Source organism: Pelophylax lessonae, assembly GCF_965119305.1.
Source record: "Pelophylax lessonae genome assembly, chromosome: 8".
In the NCBI taxonomy this organism is placed as follows: Eukaryota; Metazoa; Chordata; class Amphibia; order Anura; family Ranidae; genus Pelophylax; species Pelophylax lessonae.
Window position 1 is genome coordinate 139,207,125 of NC_138775.1, and position 23,625 is coordinate 139,230,749.

General features: G+C 40.4%; 1 protein-coding gene across 1 annotated transcript in view; it reads right to left on the minus strand.

Annotated features, from left to right (window-relative positions):
- The window catches only part of SHISA8 (shisa family member 8), a 171,150-nt gene extending 159,351 nt beyond the window's left edge, over nucleotides 1-11,799 (minus strand). Inside the window, exon 1 of the mRNA XM_082265112.1 lies at nucleotides 11,254-11,799. Coding sequence (XP_082121238.1) covers nucleotides 11,254-11,762 — 509 coding nt within the window. The 5' untranslated portion in view covers nucleotides 11,763-11,799. The remainder of the gene's footprint in view (nucleotides 1-11,253) is intronic.
- Between the last annotated feature and the right edge of the window lie 11,826 nt (nucleotides 11,800-23,625).

Sequence of the window (23,625 nt, forward strand, 5' to 3'; positions counted from 1 at the left end):
GATCTGGGCAGGAAGGGGGTGTAACTGCTTTCTATGGAAGTGGTTAACCGGTTGCCGACCGCCGCAAGTACATATACTGTGGCGGTCAGCCCCGGCCAGGCAAAGTGACGTACCGGTACGTCACTAGCCTGTCACTGGCTTGTGAGCCAATAGCGGGCGAGCGCGCCCGCCCCGGCTCGTTCCCTAAGAAGTCAGTGCGTGTGATCGGCGGACCCACAATTCCCCCGAAATCCCCCCCTGGACACAGGGAGCTGCGGCTTGGCTCAGGTGCCCCCATAGCAATCTGCTTGCTGTGGGGGGACTCAACAGGAGGGAGGGCAAGGAGCACCGAAGAGGGACCATAGAAGAGGAGGATCTGGGCTGCTCTGTGCAAATCCACTGCACAGAGCAGGTAAGTAGTTATTTTTAACAAAAAAAGACAAAAAAACGAGACTTCAATATTACTTTAAGTATTATAGTTGGTCCTTGTGGTGTAGGATGTATTTGTCGCACCAACAAAAAAAATTGTACAGCATATAAAATTGTTAATGGACAGTGTGACCTCTATAAAATGAACACAACTTCTATAAACAGACACACTTCGCTTGCAGGGATAAGAGGACAAGTTCCAATGTTAGAGAAGCAGAGCCCACAGGCGAAAATGGTAACATTTTCAAGGCTACAACCTCCTTTGTCATATAAAGTAAAATTAATGCGACACATAAGCAAACTGATGTACTCTAGTTTAGTATAGATAAAAGACCAGTAGATAGTTAATAGTGAATTCAAATAGTACTATTACCAGTGAATTACTCATGAGCAGGATTGAGTTCAGGGTAACTATGGTGACACTGTCCGTTTGGTATAGTTCAGTGTCCTGCTGAAACGAATAGACACAGTCAATACTGAATTTAACAGTTCAGTTACCAGTAAATTGCTAGTGTGCAAAATGGAGTATAGAGTAAACATGGCAACATTGACTGAATGGTACATTTAGAAATACTGCTGACACTGTTTAATTTCAACTTGAACTGTGACTCCTAGTTTATCTGCTAAACTCAAGTTTTTTTTCCCTTGACATCTAGCTTGCTCATCTGTATACATGTACCATGTCTGACAAAGTGGGGTGCAGCTTCAAAAGCTTTTACTGAGTCTCCAAGTTATATATAAATATGCAAAAAAAATAAACAATGATAATAGTGGTGATGCTAAAAAAAATATTATAAGTGATAATCAAAGAGATATATATTATTTGATATACTGTATATTTGATATATTCTGTTGATGGCGAACCTTGGCACCCCATATGTTTTGGAACTACATTTACCATGATGCTCATGCACTCTGCAGTGTAGGTGAGCATCATGGGAAATGTATTTCCAAACATCTGGGGTGCCAAGGTTTGCCATCACTGGCCTAGGCTATAGGAAGATTGCCAAGACCCTGAAACTGAGCTGCAGCACAGTGGCCAAGACCATACAGCAGTTCAACAGGACAGGTTCCACTCAGAACAGGCCTCGCCATGGTCGACCAAAGAAGTTGAGTGCACATGCTCAGCATCATATCCAGAAGTTGTCTTTGGGAAACAGATGTATGAGTGCTGCCAGCATTGCTGCAGAGGTTGAAGGGGTGGGGGGTCAGCCTGTCACTGCTCAGACCATATGCCGTACACTGCATCAAATTGGTCTGCATGGCTGTCATCCCAGAAGGAAGCCTCTTCTAAAGATGATGCACAAGAAAGCCTGCAAACAGTTTGCTGAAAACAAGCAGACTAAGGACATGGATTACTGGAACCATGTCCTGTGGTCTGATGAGACCAAGATAAACTTATTTGGTTCAGATGGTGTCAAGCGTGTGTGGAGGCAACCAGGTGAGGAGTACAAAGACAAGTGTGCCTTGCCTACAGTCAAGCATGGTTGTGGGGGTGTCATGGTCTGGGGCTGCATGAGTGCTGCCGGCACTGGGGAGCTACAATTCATTGAGGGAACCATGAATGCCAACATGTACTGTGACATACTGAAGAAGAGCATGATTCCCTCCCTTCAGGGACTGGGTATTCCAACATGATAACGTCCCCAAACAACCCCAACCACGCCTCCAAGATGACCACTGCCTTGCTAAAGAAGCTGAGGGTAAAGGTGATGGACTGGCCAAGCATGTCTCCAGGCCTAAACCCTAATTAGCATTTATGGTGCATTCTCAAATGGAAGGTGGAGGAGCGCAAGGTCTCTAACATCCACCAGCACCGTGATGTAGTCATGGAGGATTGGAAGAGCACTACAGTAACCTGTGAAGCTCTGGTGAACTCCATGCCCAAGAGGGTGCAGTGCTGGAAAATAATGGTGGCCACAAGAATATTGACACTTTGGGCCCAATGTGGACATTTTCATTTAGGGGTGGACTCACTTTTGTTGCCAGCGGTTTAGACATTAACTGCTGTGTGTTGAGTTATTTTGTGGGAACAGCAAATTTACACTGTTATACAAACTGTACACTCACTACTTTACATTGTAGCAAAGTGTCATTTCTTCAGTGTTGTCACATAAAAAGATATAATAAAATATTTACAAAAATGTTACATAGTTACATAGTTTGTGAGGTTGAAAAAAGACATCAGTCTATCCAGTTCAACCTTTGATGTGTTTGCTGTTAACCATACATTGTATACCCCTGTAAGTTGTGGTCTTTAAGGTGCCCATCTAATAGTTTTTTGAAACTATCGATGTTCCCTGCTGATACGACTGCTTGTGAAAGAGAATTCCACATCCTTATTGCTCTGACAGTGAAGAACCCCTTACGTATTTTAAGGTTAAACCAATTTTCCTCTAGTTTTATTGAGTGGCAACGTGTCTTATTGTATTCCCTTTCTCTGAATAGTTTGTTCCTTATGCTAGGTTCTCCAGTACTGTTTTTGTACATTGGCATCATATCCCCCCTCAATCGTCTCTTCTCCAGAGAGAATAAGTTCAGTGCTTGTAGTCTTTCCTCATATCCAATGCCCTCCATTCCCCTAATTATTTTTGTTGCCCTTCTCTGTACTCTCTCCAGCTCCAGCACATCCTTCCTGAGGACCGGTGCGCAGAACTGGACAGCATACTCCAGATGTGGCCGGACCAGAGTATTGTAGAGTGGGAGAATAATCTCTTTATTTCTGGAGTGAATCCCCTTTTGTATACATGCTAGTATTCTGTTGGCTTTGCTTGCAGCGGCTTGGCATTGCATGCCACTGCCAAGCCTGTTGTCTACCAGTACCCCAGGTCCTTTTCCATCCTAGACTCACCCAGAGGTTTCCCCCCCCCCCCCCCAGTGAGTAGCTTGCTTTCGTGTTTCTGATGCCCAAGTGTATTACTTTACATTTTTCAACATTAAACCTCATCTGCCATGTAGTTGCCCACCCCATTATTATGTTCAGATCCGCTTGTAAGATTTCCACATCCTGCATAGAAGATATTGGCCTGCTTAGTTTAGTATCATCCGCAAATACTGAGATTGTACTCGATATCCCCTCCTCTAGATCATTTATGAATAAGTTAAACAGGATTGGCCCCAGGACAGAACCTTGGGGGACCCCACTTTCCACACCCACCCAATCCGAGTACTCCCCATTAATCACCAACCTCTGGACTCTCCCCTGGAGCCAGTTCTCTATCCAGGTACTCACCCTATGGTCCATACCTACCTTCCTTAGTTTGTACAGTAAGCGTTTGTGGGGAACGGTGTCAAAGGCCTTTGCAAAGTCCAGATACACCACATCCACAGGCTTACCTTTATCTAGGTGGCAGCTCACTTCATCGTAGAAGGTTAATAGATTGGTTTGGCAAGAACGATTTTTCATGAATCCATGCTGATTACTACTAATAATACAGTTTTCATTACTAAAGTCTTGTATGTGGTCCCTTAACATCCCCTCCAAAATCTTGCAGATTACTGATGTTAGGCTAACCAGCCTATAGTTACCCGGGATATATCTCTGCCCTTTTTTTAAATATTGGTATCACATTGGCTTTTTTCCAATCAGCTGGCACCATACCCATCTGCAGACTATCCTTGAAGATCAAGAATAATGGTCTGGCAATCACCTGGCTGAGCTCTTTAAGAACCCTTGGGTGCAAGCCATCCGGTCCCGGTGATTTATTTATGTTAAGTTTCTCTAGTTAAGTTCTAAGTCTATCTTCTGTTAGCCATGACAGTACTTCCTGAGGTGTATTATTTAGTTTAGCATTACAAGTTAGTGTAGCCCCCTGATTCTTTTGTGAAGACTGAAGAGAAGAAATTATTTAACACTTCTGCCTTTTCTCTGTCCTCTGTGGCCATATTTCCTTTGTCGTCTTTTATGGGGCCAATGTGTTCTGGCCTCGCTTTCTTACTGTTTATATACTTAAAGAATTTCTTGGGGTTTACTCTCTTCCACTATATGTCTCTCGTGTTCCATTTTAGCCACCTTGATTTCGTCTTTACATTTCTTATTACACTCTTTGTAATGCTTGAATGCTTCCAATGACCCCTCAGTCTTGTATTCTTGAAGGCCTTTTCTTTAGTTTTAATATGCATTTTTATGGTGGAGTTTAGCCACTCAGGGTTCAGTTTTGCTCTTTTAAATTTATTTCCCTTTGGAATGCACTGGCCAATCCCTTTGTTTAGTGTGCTCTTGAAGCACTCCCATTTTTCCTCTGTGTTCTTTGTTCCCAGGGTTCTATCCCATTTGATATTTTCTAGCAGAGAGTGCAGTTTTGGGAAATTGGCTCTTTTGAAATTCAGTGTCCTTATATTACCCTTGTGTTTCCTATTACTATGATTAATACTGAAACTAATTGACCTATGGTCACTGTTTCCAAAGTTGCCCCGTATCTCTATATCCGTGAGCAAGTCTGTATTGTTGGAAATCAGTAGGTCAAGTACTGCATTTCATGTCGGTGCGTTCACCATCTGACTCATGAAATTGTCCTGCAAAACATTTAGGAACTGCCGAGCCTTGGCTGAATGCGCGGTTCCTTCTGCCCAGTCTATATCTATATAATTAAAGTCCCCCATTATAATGACATTTCCCATCCTTGCTGCCAATCCTATCTGTAAAAGGAGGTCCGCCTCCCCCTCCTCCCTCTGGTTTGGGGGCCTATAGCATACGCCCAATATTACCTTCCCTATAGTACCTTCCCTTTTAAGTTCTACCCATAGGGATTCTGCCTCGTCCATAGCTCCATTATTAATATCATCCCTCATATTTACCTGTACACTGTTCTTAATATACAGACATACCCCTCCCCCTTTTTTACCTTCTCTATCCCTGTGATAAAGGGAATACCCCTGAATGGTCGCCATCCAATCATGAGAGCTGTCGAACCAAGTCTCTGTTATCCCCACAAAATCTAAGTCCTCCTCAAACATCAGCAGCTCCAGCTCTCCCATCTTGTTGGCCAGGCTTCTGGCATTGGTATACAAACTTCGTAATTCTGACCGGTTGCATATATCCTCGTTTGATGTTGTTTTTAGGCTGTTGTGATTTTTCCCCATACCCACCTTGGGTTTAGGTGCTCTGAACACCCTACCGCTAATGTCCCCATTTGTGCCCTCTGAATCTTGCTCCCCACTGGCTAATGCTACATCTGTACCCTCCCCCATCACCTAGTTTAAAAGCCCCTCTAACTTTTTGGCCATCCTCTCACCCAGTACGGCTGCACCCTCCCCATTTAGGTGCAATCCGTCCCTACCAAAGAGCCGGTGGCCGACTGAGAAGTCGGCCCAGTTCTCCAGGAACCCAAAATCCTCCTTACTACATCAGCTCCTCAGCCACTTGTTAACTTCCCTAATCTCCCGTGAGGGGTGTATTCACTTTTGTGAGATATATATATATATATTATTTTATATATTCTCTTTGATTATCTGTTATAATATTTTTTTTGAGCATCATTGCTAATACCATTGTTTTTCTTTTGCATATTTATATATCACTTGAACTGAACGCCACACTTTACACATGTGGGGACACATATAGTGTTGGCAGATTTTTTCATTCGTTTTTTTCGTTTTCTCTGTTATCAAATGGACATTGTGTAGCGCATAAGTGGCCTCTGTCTTCAAAAATATAATGGGTTCACCTGTTCCTTTGGGCTCTATCTCTATTGAACTGGGAAATACCCCACTATACTACAAGCAAGGTTTGTCTGGTTGGTGAAATTTCTGGTACATCCATCATTTAGTGTATATAGCGTACAACATACTGCAGATTTTTTTTTTTGTTACCTTAACCATTTTACCACCAGAGGATTTTTCTGCTTTACGTCCAGGCCACTTTTTGCAACTTGGCACTGTGCGACTTTAACTGACAAATTTACCTCCTTTTTTTCCCACAAACAGAGCTTTCTTTTGGTGGTATTTGATCACCTCTACGCTTTTCATTTTTTGCGATATTAATAAAAAATTGACATTTTCTACTTTGACAGTTAAAAAATATCCAATATATTCTATTTTTGTCATATATTTAGGCCAAAATGTATTTAGCTACATGTCTTTGACACAAAAATTCTCAATTAGTGTATTTTTAACCTCTTTAAGACCGGAAGATTTTACCCCATTCCTGACCAGGCTATATTTTGCGATTCGGCACTGCGTTACTTTAATGGACAATTGCGTGGTCGTGCCACGATGTACCCAAATTAAATGTATGTCCTTTTTTTTCCCCACAAATAGAGCTTTCTTTTGGTGGTATTTGATCACCTGTGAGATTTTTACTTTTTGCACTATAAACAAAAAAAGAGCGACAATTTTGAAAAAAAAACAATATTTTTCACATTTTATGTATGAAATTCCCCCCAAAAAAATGTAAAAATCTAAATTTTTTAACATTTTAGGCCAATTTGTTTTCTGCTACATATGTTTGGTAAAAAAAAAATCGCAATAAGCGTATTTTGATTGGTTTGCGCAAACTAACTACGGAAAAGATTTATGTCATTTTTATTGGTTTTTTTAACTAGTAATGGCGGCGATCTGCGATTTTTTTTGCGGGACTGTGACATTGCGGCGGACAGATTGGACCCCCTAACTGATATTTTTGACACTTTTGGGGGTACCAGTGACAATACTACAGTAATCAGTGCTATATATATGCACTGTTACTGCCGAGAATGGGAGGAGTCCAGCGACGTAGGTCTACGTCGCTGGACGATTACAAGCCACTTTGCTGCAGTACACTCAATGTGAGCGGTCGGCAAGTGGTTAAACAGTATTTATGGGCAATAACCAGTTATTGACATAAAACAGAATTTGTGTCAATTTTGTGATTGCAAAAAAAGTGTGCTGGATTATTCAGTTGCATTCACTAAAGTTTAGTAAGACAGGACAGAAATACACAATTATATAAAACAAGTGCAGAAAACAGAGGCTTTTACCATGCAAGTCAGAAAAAATATGAACAAAAGCTGTGTTTTTTATGAAGTGTAACTTCACTTTTCCAGGTCAGTAATATATTGCAAGTATTTAAAGTGATAATAAACCCAAAACAAAAAATGTAATATATTGCAGCTTACTAATTAGCTGTGGTGGCAGCATTAGGTTTCTTTTTTTCTTGTTTTCACCTAGTAATCTTGCTAGTAACATACCTCCTGTAGTAGGCCTTATGCACACTGGGGCTCTTCTAAACCCTTTTCTCCTGGCAGGAGAAAAGGAGCTGCAAAACTGCTCCTAAGCTTCGTTTTTTCAAGCGCATTTAGGTTAACAGGAAGGAGAGTTTATAGGAAAAGAAAAGAAAAAGATCAAAAGTCTGTAAAAGTAGTTTTTTTGAGCTTAAGTGTGCATGAGGCCTTAGAATACACCAAATCTGGATGAATGAGCACAAGCGCACATTTGGACATCAACATTGATGATCCGGGGTGTGGGGGAGTGTAAGCTGTATAAGCAGATTTAAATACATTAACAAATTGAAGCCGAACTCCAGCTAATACTTTATAAGTAGTTACAGTAAACAGTTTTTTTCCCTTTTAGGGATAAAGATTTTAATAAATAAAAGCTGATCATTGTAAGCTTGTTCTTTTGAAAAACAACAGACATACTGACTGGATCACCAGAGGAAAATAGAAAAAAGAAAGCCTGAAAAAGAAAAATAATGCAGCCATCAAATCTATTTGCTTCTGGGTTCAATACCACTGAAATGTATTTAAAAAAGAAGGACACAAAAAGCACACAATGGTATAACACAAATACAAAAAGCTAAAGTACAAAACACAAGAACACTCACATTTTACCATGCAAGTCCTACCCGCTGCTGGCTAAAAACGACTTTCCATTCACTTTCTACTTCCTTCCATCACTTCTTACTTTCTAAGTGCTAAATCGGAGGGTCTACCTGCTATGGTCACAAAATCTGTCCTAGTCGCATGAGCAGGAAATTATATTTCTGTGAAAATACTGTACACCCCTTTGTTGTCATAGGTAAAAGGAAGCTTAATTTTAATTATTGCCAGTTCATTTTAAAAACATCTGATTGTGGTTTGAACAGATTTATTATGTTAGTTAACAGTAGTTGACACCATGATTTGTATACAGTATACGAAAATAACATTTCAGTTTATTCCTCATGAGGGCCATAGTGTACTGCACTACATTGGACCTAAACGAGTGTACAACTATTTCCTGAGTAAAACTGTATGACTGAGGTCTTCAAATATAGTGTGTCAAAAACAATGGAACATAGCAATAGACAGAATAATGTAAATCGTATGGATATCAGTCAAGAATACAAAATATTTATTTTGCCCTATATATCTACTAATATTAAAAAAATATATACACACTTTCAAATAAAAGAATAAAACCAGAAACTGATTCCTCTGTGATTAGTTCTCCAAATGGACACTCATTAAACTCAATAACAAGGATGACTTGCAGGTTCAGTCGTAATCCAGGTGTGGTCCCAATTATGCTTGTTCTGCAATTTCGGCAAATGGCCAAACTATATTGGTGTTTAGCTGTGTCAAACCACCATCAGCAGCGGGCAGGGATACATTTACCAGCAATATTAATACCGCTGATTAATGAGACTGCTTCCCCTGCCTTTATCTTAGCAACCATGACTCATTCCTGCCTGAATATAAACAAAGGGGCTGGTTGTGTTAAAAAAAAAACAGCATGGGGTCCAAGTTTTCATACCAGACCTTTAAGACTGGATGGATTTTAAGGGGCAACCTCCTGTATAAAAAAGGGCTTGTGGAACCCCAATATTTATACCAGACTCTTCTGAGTATGCAGCCTAGCTGGCCATGAAGGTGGAAGTGAGCTTGTCCCCCTAGCCTCCTGAACTATACCAGGCCAGATGCCCTCAACATGTTGGGAGGTATCCATATTGATGAGGACAAAGGCCTTTTCCCTACAACCAAGGCCTGGTGGTTGCAGGGGTCTGCAGGTAGGTGGCTTATTAAAACCTGGAAGCACTCTTTAGCAATAAAGTCCGCTCATGTAAGGGGCAGGGGAGGGGAGAAGCAGAGGGCATAAGAGATATTAGGTGTCTAATATATTATGTCTCCAATAAGTCTATCTTTGTGTCTCCATAAAGAGAACCTGACATCTGATCAGTGCTATTACATAGGGGGATTGTTAGCCCCTATAACAGCAACGTAGTTGAGTGTAAAAAAAAAAAAAGTGTTAAAAATCTTAAATATAATTAAAGAAATGAAATTGAAGAAAAATAAATAAAATGAAAGCACCCCCATCACCCCATAAACACATTTATGAATGCAAATACATGCATAGAGCCCACAAGTAAATGAGTGCGCCACATATGTGACGTATCGCAACACAAGACAGAGTGAAAGCAATAATTATAGGTCATTCATTTATGGTTAACTCTAAAGTGATGAGCTAGCTGTAAAAGCATTTAAAGTGTCACCTATTGATGATTTTAAGTACTGACATTTTTGCGTCATTTCACAGGTGCTCACAGTTGTGAAGCTTTATATATTTGGTAAATATTTTCTTGAGACTACCTCATCTTTTATTTTAGAAAAGAAAATTTTGGATTCAATTGTGTTTGTGTGCACTAAAATTAATTTAGGTGTATTTTTTTTTTTTTCTGGGAAATATAGATTTGTTAAACAGTTTTGCAAATATTGTGCAACATAAAAAATTGTAACTACCAACTTTATTTTACAAAGCTTCTGAGTTCAGAAAATAAATGTTCCGGGGGTTTTAATACATTTTATAGGCAAAAATGGTGATTTTAACATGTATTTAAGTGGTCAAAGGAATTTAGCGCTTTAAAAATGTCCTTTTAGCATTATTAAACTAGCTGCTCTCTGCCAAACAGAATTTAAATTTTTTTTTATGGAAAATCTTCCCCAGGGTAGTGCCCAGACCCCAATACCATTTGACAATCTTTTGCCTATTAGCTTAGGAAATGGCAGTTACTATATTTTATTATTCAGTTCCCATTGGCATTAATGGGATTCAAATTTGGCACCTGATCTTCAGTAATGTTCGCCGAACCTGCCTCAAACCAAACCCAGGTACGTTTGGGTCTTTCCTAGTCAACAGTCCCAGACACAAGTCTAAGACACGATTACAATGTATTCTCAGACTAAAAATTAAAAAGAGGGTCAGCTTTGCAACCACAGCATTTTACCCTACCGTGTAAACTGTAAAAAACATAAACAAAGTAGGGAGAAAACTGCATTTTTGACAAAAGAAAATTGATTTTACTGACAGGGCTTTGCAAAAAGAAGGAATTCTTCTGTGAGAGTTTATTTATTGGTACTACTGAAAATACTAAAACATTTGGGAATGTATATATTTGGTTTAAAAAAAAAAAAAAAAAAAAAAAAATATATATATATATATATATATATATATTGTCTTTAATATTATCCCCCTTCATCAAGGGGCTTGATATAACTTAAAAAGAGAGATACTCTTTTAGTTACACTAATTATAATTTGTCAGTGGGGTAGAAGGGATGCTTGGGGGAGAGTTGCTAGACCCTGGCACTCAGAGAACATGCCCCAGGTCTCCTTTGCAGCAGTTGTTGACATCATCCACAATTTTGCTTGTTAAAATATATATTATTCTCTACAGAACTTACATGAATACATGCATATAACACCTATTTTTTTTTAATTTTAATTGATATGAATATCTGTTTTTTCAAATTATTACATATATCTCTAAATGGTATAGAGTGCCCTTGTGTCATTCAAATCTGTATTGTGCATGACCCACATACTTCAACTCAGCAGTGTTTTTATATAAAATGCAGGCAAGAATGCACTTGTACTTGCCTTGTCTGCTTACCTAGACACATTCATTTCAGTTGATGGCCTCTGAGTCTTCTCCACAGCCAGTTTGGTGAAGATCCCAATCAATACCATCAGTGCAGCCACGCCACAAATAATATACACAATCATGTTGGTCTTGTCTTTGCTAGGGTCTTCACCCGACTCATCTCCTCGGGCAGGTGGTTTACCAGGGTTTGCCCAATTTGGGGTGTCATAGTTTGAACACATGCTTTGGTCCAACCTCCCATGCTTGAACTGGCAGCAGAAGCGGTATCCACATGTACCACAGCAGTACAAATAACTGCTGGCGTTGCAGTTAAATGGTGGGTCCCACTGACCCATCACATCATAGTATCCTCTGCATCGGTCAGCTTCTGTTGGTAACTCTGTTGGCATTGGTGGTTTATATGTACCTTGGATTGTCTCTTCTGCCAAACCTGCCTTTGTGTTTGGGGTTCTTGCAGTGACCCAAAAGGAATCCCATAATACAAGCCAATATACACCAAGTCGCACATATGTCTCCATGGAAAGCTTTTTTCCAAAAAAAATGGTTGCACAAGTTTTTTTTTTTAGATAAAATTTGAAAGCTTATACATTAAAAATAAACAAAAATTCCCTCCAATTAGAGTCTCCCGACAGCCCCTAAAGTTCTAGATATTAGAAAAGAAGAAGATTTTTGTTAAAAAACAAACATTACCCAGGTGGGTCAGTATAAAACATTAATGCTGCATTAGGTAATAAATTACCCCTTTTCCATAGAAAGTTGATTCGTCCTTTATGTGTTAGTATTGATTTTCAAGCTTTGTCACATCCAAACGTTGTTATTGGGTATCAATCCAACTTTTATTTTCTTCACTTCTTGTACATCCTATGATTATCTGATCCTTTTTCATTTCTCCAATTTCCTTGCTTCTTTATCCAACAGCATCCTCTCTCACTGAAGTATCACAAGTGTGTCCTTCTAACAAGCTAATGGGTGGAGGGAGAGTGTGGGGAGTGAGCTTTCTCTATAGGCAGGAACACTGCACAGTCTGAGTGAGCAGAGCTCCCTGGGGCTTGGCTGCCCCCTTGTTCTGATGTGATCTGTTTGACTGCAGCCAAAATATGTCATTATTAGATAAAGTGAAAATGTGGAAAGCCAAGGACAAGGCTGGTACTTTTTAAGTGTAAAGCCTACAATCTTGATTTAGTGATGTAACGATTTGATTACAACTCTTTTAGGGCTACAGTAGCTTACACTAACATTGCTCAAGGATTTGACAGGCAGTGAGGAGGCGATACAATGCAGTGGACCGCAGGTTGGACACCCCTGGTTTAGAGGCTATAACGGGATTTCTCCTCGTTGCACCTATCATAAAAATGAACTTCAGTTTTGCAGAGAAAGAAATTGTTATTGGCAAACTATATAAGTTACAAGGAGTTTTGTAAACTGAAGACATTTTTTTTTTTGTATCACCATATCAATTCTTGAAATTTTTTTTTTCAGAATAGGATTTAAAGCCTTTATCACAAACTCAATTGGTGTAATTTTACTGTTGTATTAAAAACTAGCTTTAGTGTCTGTATGCCTTCAGAAGTGAATTAGCTCTAGCAAATCCCACTAAAAATGAATGTTCTGTTTCAAGAGATGCCTGAATGTGACTTGTATCTCAGTTCAGCGAGAAATCATTGAGCCAATCAAAAAATGTTATGGGATTTCTGATATACAGAGTGCTAAGAAGCTATATTTAAATTTTTTGAGAATGTTAGAAAATGATGGTGCCTACAGACTGAGGAGAAAAGGTTACTTAACAAATAAATTAAAACAATAAGGCCTGGTCCTTCTGGCACACAGAGATCCCTAGCACCCGCTGTTTAAGACTTGGGCTATTACAGAGCTCTTCTGCTTCCTCAAGTGACTCAGAGATGTTGGTTGGACTTGAATTCAGCAACAGAGGCACAATGGAAGAATTGTCCAAGTTCTTGATGACCATGTTGGAATTGCAATCTATGTTCCATAGTGTGGTGGTTCTAAAATTGAAATGATCTGCCATTTAAAATAATTTATATAGGTTCTTACCTGAGTTAAAGAAATTGAATCTCGTTTGCATGTACAAGCCACTGCTATTAATAAGCTTCAGGAAAACAACTGGCATACCTACACAACATATCAGGTCAGAGAACCCCGGACAATGATTGGGTTCAGGAGGGACAGTTGCTAAGTGCAGAGTTTTCATGGGATGGGCACTGCATGGCCAACTACACCCTCCTCAAGCTTGCTGACTGCTGCTGTGGTGCTGCCCACAGCCCTGTAATACCTGCTGGCAGGGTGAAGGTGTCCTATCCCAGGACACTTTCTGCTCCTGCACAGTACATGGCCATGCCCACCCACAGCTCCTGGCATCTTCAGGAAGACTGTAGTAAGTTGCTGTGGTGGGGGGATGGAATGTTTGTGAGGGAGCGAGGGAGCTGCATAGTTTGTATGTGTGAGGGGGCAGGGGGGCTGCATTGTTTGAAAGGGGGAGAGGGGGGCAGCATTGTTTGTACATTTGAAGGGAGAGGGCCTGCACTGCATGTATGAGTGAGGGGAGGAGGAGCAAGTGGGTGCATTGTATGCATGAGCGATCGGAAGAGGGACTCCAATATATCGGTAGGGGCATGGTGTCTCATTGTATGTGAGTGCGAGTAGGTATGGGCAGCCAGCTGCATTGTATGTGAGATTTTATGAAGGGGACATGGGTCTGGATTGTATGTGGTAGGGGGCTGCATTGTTTGTGTATATTGTAAATAGGTTAGTGATATTGAATAAAGGCAGTTTCTTTAGGTACTGGTATCAAGCAATATAGCTGTTGGTATTAGTACAGTGTCAGCAGAATTCAGCCTGTGCTAGAGGAGGATCGCTTCCACTGGAAGGGTGGTGGTTTGTGGTGCACTGGGACTGCCCTCTGGTGCTGCTAAGAGGAGCCCCACTTTACTGATCCAGATACTGGAATGTTTCCTTTACACAGGCTTTGTCCCTGAGTTGACCCTACTCCCCAGGAAATTATCACTTCAATATTCACTTTCCCTAACCAGTGAGGTCTCTGTCTTTCACCAACCACTTACTCCAGGCACACCCAAATGACACAGGTACCCTATTTTGAAAGAACCCACACCAAGATGGCCAGTGAAAATCACCATAGGTTGCAACGTCCAATCAGACAGCTGACTCCTCTGAGATACCAACTGAGTTCATGAGGGCACAAATCCCCTTACAGAATCCACTCCATCTGTATAATGGCACAGTGTCACCTACTGGATGGAAGAAAACCTGCACCTGCCTTCAAGCATATGTGTCTGTGAAAAACCTGTTTGTGCCACAGTATTTAAAAAGACCATATAATCAGATTAAGCTTTTTTTTAAGAAGTTTTTTTTTTTTTTTTTTTTTTTTAAGACATAGAGGATACACGTGCTATTTTTTAAATTGGTTTATTTTTCCTTTATTTTAAGCTCTGCTATAAAATAGGAATCTGACAGTTCTGAAAGCACTGGATCTTTCATACTTGCCAACTGTCCCGTTTTTGCCGGGACGGTCCCGGCAAATGGGAGCCTGTCCCGGGTAATTTACATTGTCCTGGCAATGTACTTATTTACACTTACTTACTTAATGTACTTATTTACACTTTGCACTTTATTTATATTTACATATTACATTTTTTGTATGGTTACACCTGAGCACATTTGACACTTTAGAATTGCAGGGAATTGTGATGAGAATTTTAAACTTCAGGCAGAAGTAGTGTCGCTGAATGGGAGAATTATTCCAACTCTGATACTTTGGCCTCAAGTTTAAAATTCCCTTTTCAATTTCCTGTAATTCTCTCTTTATTGAGTTGACCCTATAATCTGATGATAAGTAGGCGGATATTAATTATGTTGAGTGGGCAGAGCTTCAGGGAAGTGGGTGTGATAAGTAATTGATAGCTGTGCTGCAAAGTGTCCCTGGAAATTTTTTTCAAATGTTGGCAACTATGGATCTTTATATTATCCAGCTTCTCCTGCAGCTGTAACAATGCATACAACTGGCTTCCGCTTTTATCTTGTGTATGGTCAGTGTGCAGCTTTACAGGGAGCTGTGGCCACTACCACGGGTATAATTCATCTCCCAAATCTCTCAGCTTGCATACAGCTGTTGAGAGACTCTCTACAAATTTATACACTGATAATGATAATGACAAAGCAGAGCACTGTTTATAGTGTATTTTGAGAGTACAAGGACTGTGGCATATGTGTGCAGTGTAAACAGCATGTAGGCGCATGTCCTATTTAACCATGACTCTTTAAGCTGTTAGTGTAGTGTGGTCACAGCTTCTATTCATCATGGCACGCTGCATGCAATGTATCTGGCTAATACAACATAGCTGTAATGCCTAGAGGTGCCCCAGGTTGTTCATAATCCTAGCATTGCCCTTGAAACCCTGCCTTTCATTTTTTCTCTGGCGGCAGCGGCGATGTTCACAATTAGCTGTTGAGCCAGATGGTTTTGTGTCTTTTTTCAACCTAACTATGTAACTATGGACAGTAGTGCAAAAAGACAGTCAAAGGCAGAGAACACCGCAGGAAGGTTTCATGATAACCCTAATTTGGCTCTAAATAACTCCTACCTTCTCTCCTTAGCTATTACTTTTCAGCTGATTTTTTTAAATCTGTTTTTTTACCCTTACTTTTTAATTTGTTTGATTTTTTAGTTTTAGATTAACCACTACAATACACATTAGGAGGGGAACCCTTGGGGGAATCAAACATGGAGAAAGATCTGGGAGTCTTGGTTGATGATAGACTAGGCAACAGCATGCAATGTCAAGCAGCAGCTGCCAAGGCCAGCAGAATATTAGCATGCATAAGGAAAGGGATGTATTCCAGAGATAAGTCTATAATCCTTCCACTTTATAAAACTCTGGTCCGACCGCATCTGGAGTATTCTGTCCAGTTCTGGTCGCCAGTCCTCAGAAGGGATGTGTTGGAGCTGGAGAGAGTCCAGAGAAGGGCAACTAAACTAATTAGGGGATTGGAGGACCTTAATTATGAAGAGCGTCTGCAATCGCTTGATTTATTCTCCCTGGAGAAGAGACGCCTGAGGGGGGACATGATAGCAATTTTTAAATATCTCAATGGGGATCTCAGCTTAGAAAAAAAGCTGTTCAGTCAAAGGGATTGCATTAGGACTCGAGGGCATACAATGGGATTAGAGGAGAAGCGTTTTAACCTCAGGCAACGTGGGGGGTTCTTTACGGTTAGGGCTTCCAAGATTGTGGAATTCTCTACCACAAGAGGTGGTTTCTGCGGGTAGTATGGTGGCTTTCAAAAGACTATTAGACGTACATCTCAAGGATCAGAACATACAGGGGTAGGTGAGATGATTGCAGCCACACACACCTACACAGGTTGAACTGGATGGACTGTTGTCTTTATTCAACCTCACCTACTATGTAACTATGTAACTTCAAGACCAGGCCTATTGTTGACATTTGTTGCTTATAAGTTAAAATCTGTAGTTTTTGCTAGAAAATGACTTAGAATCCCCAAACAATATATATATATATATATATATTTTTTTTAACAGAGACCCTACAGAATAAAATGGCAGCTGTTGCAATATCTTGTGTCACACTGTATTTGCGCAGCGGTCTTTCAAACGCAATTTTTGGGGAAAAAATGCACTTCAATGAATTATAAAAAAAACTAAACAGTAAAGTTTGCCCAATTTGTTTGTATAATGTGAAAGACGATATTACGCCCAGTAAATAGATACCTACCAGGTCACGCTTTAAAAATGCTCAAACAAACTACGGTACTTAAAAATGTCCATGGGCAACGTTTTAAACATTTTAACGATTGCCTGTTTAGAGTTACAAAGGAGGTTTTGTGCTAGAATGATTGCTCTTGCTCTAATGATCGTGGCGATACCTCCCATGTGTGATTTGAATTCTGTTTACATTTGCGTGCAGGACTTACGTCTGCATTTTCTTTGGTGCGCGAACACAAAGAGATGGGGCGCTCTTAAATTTTTTTTTTTTTTACACTGTCCTTTTAAAGAAAAATTCCTGATCACTTTTATTTTTTTCATAAGGAATGTAAACATCCCTTGTGACAGTAATAGGCAGTGACAGGTACTCTTTATGGAGGGATCTAGGGTCTTAAAGACCCCAAACCCCTCCTCTGCACTTCAAAGTATTTAAAACGCCATTTTAAAAACGGCGTTTTTGAATCATTTGGACTTTTTAAATGTAGCGCCGTTGGCTGCTGAGTAAACCAGAAGTGACATCACTTCCATGTACTACATCTGAGGCCTGATCAAAGCCGATTCTGGCATTGTTCGGGTCCCTGGCCAGCCAGCTGACGTGCTGGCTGGTCGCTCGGATCTCCCATCCCACCGGGCAGAGCGGCGGAGGGGGGGGGGGAACGTCCTTTCCCACTGCTTGTAATAACAACCGAGCAGCTGATTAGCTGCATCAGTCGTTATCACAAAAAAGCCGACCATCCCCTCGAAAAAATTATACCAGGGTGTACTTTTACAACCAATTCAACAAATGACGTACAGGTACTTGATTTTGTGCAAAGTGGTTAAACAGAAACTAGAACAATTTCTATAAGGCAGAGTAGCTTGCCCCAGATAACAATGTATGCATTATTTTTTTATCTTAGGTAATGACAAACACTATCACTGAATAAACAGGATCACAGTAGAATGTAAAAAATGATTTGGCCCATAAGTGGTATACAGGTATACAGTACAGGTCCAAGAGCTTAAAGTGATTCCAAAGGTTGTAATAAAAAAACAAAAAATCAAAAACAACAAATATGTTATAATTACCTGCTCTGTGTAATGGTTTTGAATAGAACAGCGCCCATCCTCTTTTTGGTTCCCCCACTGGCGGTCCCCTAATAGCAAGCTGTGCTCCTGTGAATGGACATTGCCCATTCACAAGCAGAGCGTGGCATGGCCCCACCCCCACTCTTTCCTCATTGGCTCACTGGCTGTGATGATTAAAAGCAGCAGGAGCCACTGGCTCCTTCGGCTGTATTAGCCAGTGAGGAGAGAGAGACCCGGGAGAGCTGGGGGGGGGGGGGAGGTGAGCTACACCTAGTGGAGGTTTCTTACCTTAACGCATACAATGCATTAAGGTAGAAGGTGAAAATACTTCTGCCTTTAGAACCGTTTTAGGTGGTTAACCACTTGCCGACCAGCCGCCGTACTTATACTGCGGCAGGTCGGCTCTGTCCTGCGAAATGACGTACCTGTATGTCGTTTCGTGGAACCGCTAGTGGGGGCAAACGCACGCACCACTTGGCCTTAGGGGGGAGCGAATCAGCGGGTCCGGTGACTACGATTGCCGCCGGGCATCCGCGATCGATCCAAATGGAGACAGAACAGCAGTCTGCCGATGTAAACACGACAGACCACTGTTCTATCAGTAATGAACACAGGGATCCTGTGTTCATCTTTTTTAGGTACACAGGGATCCTGTGTTCATCTTTTTTAGGTACACAGGGATCCTGTGTTCATCTTTTTTAGGTACACAGGTCTCTGTGTTCATTTAACAAGCCTGTCCCCCCACACAGTTATAAAATACCCCTTAGGGACACATTTAACCCTTTGATCGCCCCTGGTGTTAACCCCTTCCCTGCCAGTGTCATTAGTACAGTAACAGTGCATATTTTTAGCACTGATTACTGTAGTAATGTCACTGGTCCCCTCAAAAATTGTCAAAAATATCAGTTAGGTGTCCGATCTGTCTGCGGCAATGTCGCAGTCCCACTAAAAATCGCAGATCGCCGCCATTACTAGTAAACAAAAATAAAAATGACATAAATCTTTCCCCTAGTTTGTAGACACGATAACATTTGCGTGAACCAATCAATATACACTTATTGGGATTTTCTTTTACCAAAAATATGTGGCAGAATACATATTTGGGATGTTCACACTGGTATTGTACTTACTACAGAGAGAGTGACACAGATACTGGTAGTCACTGGTTTTAGCAAGCGCTGTATTGGCCTTTTATAAGACCATATATATTTTAATACCTTTTTATTCATACAGCAGCTGCAATTTATACTGTTTTTAGGCTAATAGTTTTTAATATTTAGCTTTGTATATATTTTTTAGAATACATATTGGTCTAAAGTGATGAAAAAAATGTGATTTTAAATTTTTTATATTGGGAATGTTTTATAGCAGAATTGTCGCTCTTTTTTTGTTTATAGCGCAAAAAAATAAAAATCTCAGAGGTGATCAAATACCACCAAAATAAAGCTCTATTTGTGGGGAAAAAATGGCATCAATTTTATTTGGGTACAGCGTTGCATGATCGTGCAATTGTCAGTTAAAGTAACGCAGTGCCGTATCGCAAAAAATGGCCTGGTCATTAAGGGGGTAAAACATTTCTGGTCCAGAAGTGGTTAAATAAAGGTAAATGTATTTCTCCTTCTAAAACTAAATCAAACGTTATAATATATGCAGCCTTCATGTCCCGTTTAAATATTAGTCAAAATATTCTCAACAACAGAAAATTCTACACACTACACAATTTGTAATAATATATTGTTTGCAAAAAGGTGGAGAGAACCATTTGATTTTTCTCTTCCAGCACCACTGTATGACCCTGTTGCCAAGTTTTAGACCATAGCTCAATCACCCCGGGGTAGAGACCCATCCCTTAGATGTATAATGCTAACACTGCCTGTCATTTCCCGTTACCAGGCAACCTTAATTATCACTGACCAGCTGTCAGAACACATTTAACAGAAGTGACAGGAAGATCTCATTGACATAGATGTGTGCACACAACACAGCAGTGCAGTGCTTATCACCAGTTTTATGTCATAAGGGCAAAAGATCATTTTTAAATATTCTTGATCCATGTCAGTTTCACAAGTGCTACATTCTTTTAACACAGGACAAGGTTTGTTTTATGACTCTAAAGTCATCTAGTTAAATATGAAAGCAACAACAAATATCATGTATTCTGCCCTAGGCTGTAATGCAGTAGAGGCAAATCACAGTTCAAGAGCATTCAGTAAATGAATTTGTCTTTTCTAAGGCTTCACACCAGCGAGCATCTCTAAATGCACGGCCACTGGTATGTGCTGTGCGATAAAATGCCAATGTACACAGATGATGTACACAAAACATCCCAAAAATGTTATTTCCTACTTGTGAGATTGTCTGACTGATTGCTGGTGACTGAATTACTGCAGTAAGATACAAATCAGATTTTGGGCATCCCCCACAACAAAATAATGCCATTATTGGTGTGATACTCCCAAAGGGAAATCATATCTAAAGGGATGCAGACCCTGCAATTTTCCTCATTGGAACCCTGCAAGTGCAGCAGCTGACTGATAATTATAAAATCACTCCCATTCATGTCTATTTTGCACATGAGCACAGACAAACAGCTATTTCTTCAGAATAACAGAAGGTAGGACTCTACAACAAAGTTTGATAAAAAATGCTTGCAGTGCACATAGATCATCAAGAGAGGGATTTTTTTCTCAACAAAGGTGGAGTAACTCTTTAACCACTTCTGGACCGGAAGGATTTGCCCCCTTAATGACCAGGCCAAATTTTGCCATTCGCCACTGCATTATTTTAACTGACAATTGCGCGGTGGTGTTACGCTGTACCCTAATAAAATAGAGCTTTCTTTTGGTGGTATTTGATCACCTGTGCGATTTTTATTTATTGCGCTATAAACAAAAAAAATATATATATTTTTCACTTTCTGCTATATAACATTCCCCAAAAAAAAAAAGAATTTTAAAAATCAAATGTTTTCATCCTTCTAGGCAAACTGGTATTCTGCTACATATTTTTGGTAAAAAAAAATCCCAATAAGCATATTTTGATTGGTTTGCACAAAAGTTATCACATCTACAAACTAGGGGAAAGATTTTTGTCATTTGTAATTTTTAATTTATTTACTAGTAATGGCGGGGATCTACGATTTTTAGTGGGATTGCGGCGGACAGATCGGACCCCTAACTGACATTTTTTACACTTTTAGGGGGACCAGTGACATTACTACAGTAATTAGTACTAAAAATATGCACTGTTACTGTAATAATGACACTGGCAGGGAAGGGGTTAACCCAGGGGCGATCAAAGGGTTAAGTGTAAGCCTAGGGGGGGGAGGTTTCTAACTGTGGGGGGAGGGACTTGTGGAATCAACATAGAGACCTGTGATCCTAAATAGGAGGATCTCAGGTGCTCTGTGTTCATTCCAGAGAGAACAGCAGCAGACCGTCGTTCTCTCTCTACAGGGAGTGATCGCGGGTGCCCAGCGGCAATCGTAGCCGCCGGCCCCATGGATTGGCTTCTCCACTGCCTAATATGGGCAGGAGCGCTCCCATGAACCGCCGTACAAGTACGGTGGTTCGTGCAGCTGTGCCAGCCTGCCGCAGTATATCTGCGGTGGGCGGTCGGTAAGTGGTTAACCCTGTTGCTGCCAGGTCCATAGGATGTATTGACCTACAGCACTGCTTCCAGCTGTCCAGGTCCTCCTTTTGATATAAGTTCATGATCAATTCAGCAGACTCTGCTGAACAAAAAAAAAAATAGCTTGGATTAGTGGCTTGCAAGCTGCTGATCAGAGCTATTCACCTAAAAAGACATGTATGTTTACCAGCCCCTTTTCTTTCCTGAATGAACAAAATCATCGGTAGCGGTTATTCTGTTCATTCATCACTGAGGCGTAGTAAACAGTGTTTACTATGCGTCAATTTGTGAATGAATAGGAGTCTCTATACGTCTCTATTAGGGATGATCGAACTTTTGAAAAGTTCGGTTCGGCCAGAACATCCGAACTTCCCGAAAGTTCGGCCCGGATTTCAGAACCCCATTGAAATCAATGGGACCCGAACTTCGGTAATCAAAAAACACAATTTTTAAGCCCTAAAACCCAATAAACGCCCCTAAAAAGTGCCCAGGGTTCTGGGTCATGCCCCATTAACTATTAATCACACAAAAAAAGTTCTTAAAAATTTTCATTTTTGATAAAAAAGCCAATTATTGAAAAAATTTAAAAAAAAAAGAGAGAGATTCTTTGTATTTCGTATCTGGGGGGTCTAAAAGGTGTGCATGTGAAGTTTCAGCTCTGTAGCATGTCCAGAACCATGAAAAAAAAAAGATAATTTTTCAGTAGAACCGGGATGTGGGTCGGGAGCCTCCTTTAACTTTAACACCTATATGATCTTTTTTTCTGGTTCTGGACATGCTACAGAGCTGAAACTTCACAGGTACACCTTTAGACCCCCCAGACACAAAATCACACAAAAAAAGTTCTTAAAAATTGTCATTTTTGATAAAAAAAGCCAATTATTGAAAAAATTAAAAAAAAAAAAAAAAAGAGATTTCTTGATTTTTACTTTGGATTTCGTATCTGGGGGGTCTAAAAGGTGTGCATGTGAAGTTTCAGCTCTGTAGCATGTCCAGAACCAGAAGAAAAAAAGATTGTTTGTATTAGAACACTTTCTTTCAGGACAGGTAGTTAGCTTCTCTCCCGGTTTAATAGAAGGCATTTTTTGGGGTTCTTTTCAGTCAGGAAAAACATCTGAACTTGTGTATAGTGGTACTGTGCACAAGTTCTGATGTTTTGCCTGCCTCCAAAAAACCCCCAAAAATGGCAGCAAAAACACACCTGGGCATTTTTTTTTTTGACGCTAGCGTTTTTTTGGCATTTTTTTGGGTTCTTTTGAGGCAGGCAAAACATCTGAACTTGTCTATAGTGGTATATATACACACATACTTATATGTTTATACACACCTAGACATATATAGGTGTGATAGTAGCAGAAATATATGCTTGCGCTAATGAAATCATTTACACTAATATATTTCTGCTACTATCACACCTATATATGTCTAGGTGTGTATAAACATATAAGTATGTGTGTATATATACCACTATAGACAAGTTCAGATGTTTTGCCTGCCTCAAAAAAAATGCCCAGGTGTGTTTTTGCTGCCATTTTTTGGGGGTTTTTGGAGGCAGGCAAAACATCAGAACTTGTGCACAGTACCACTATACACAAGTTCAGATGTTTTTCCTGACTGCAAAGAACCCCAAAAAATTGCCTGCTATTAATTTAGACAAAGTAAAATTAACAGAACTGCTTGCACTCTCTTCCATGTCCAGTATAAGAATGCTAGGAATTTGGCGGGGGCGATCTTATATACTGGGTGGCGTATTCACTAATGATTGGTCTAGGGACCCCCTAGTCCAGTGGTTCTTAACCTGGGTTCGATCGAACCCCAGGGGTTCGGTGGGTCAGTCTCGAGGGTTCGACACACCCTCCGCTACTACCACTTCGCTGTCAGGGACTATTTCTCCAGTTTCGGGCATGTCCTTCCGCTCCCGCTCC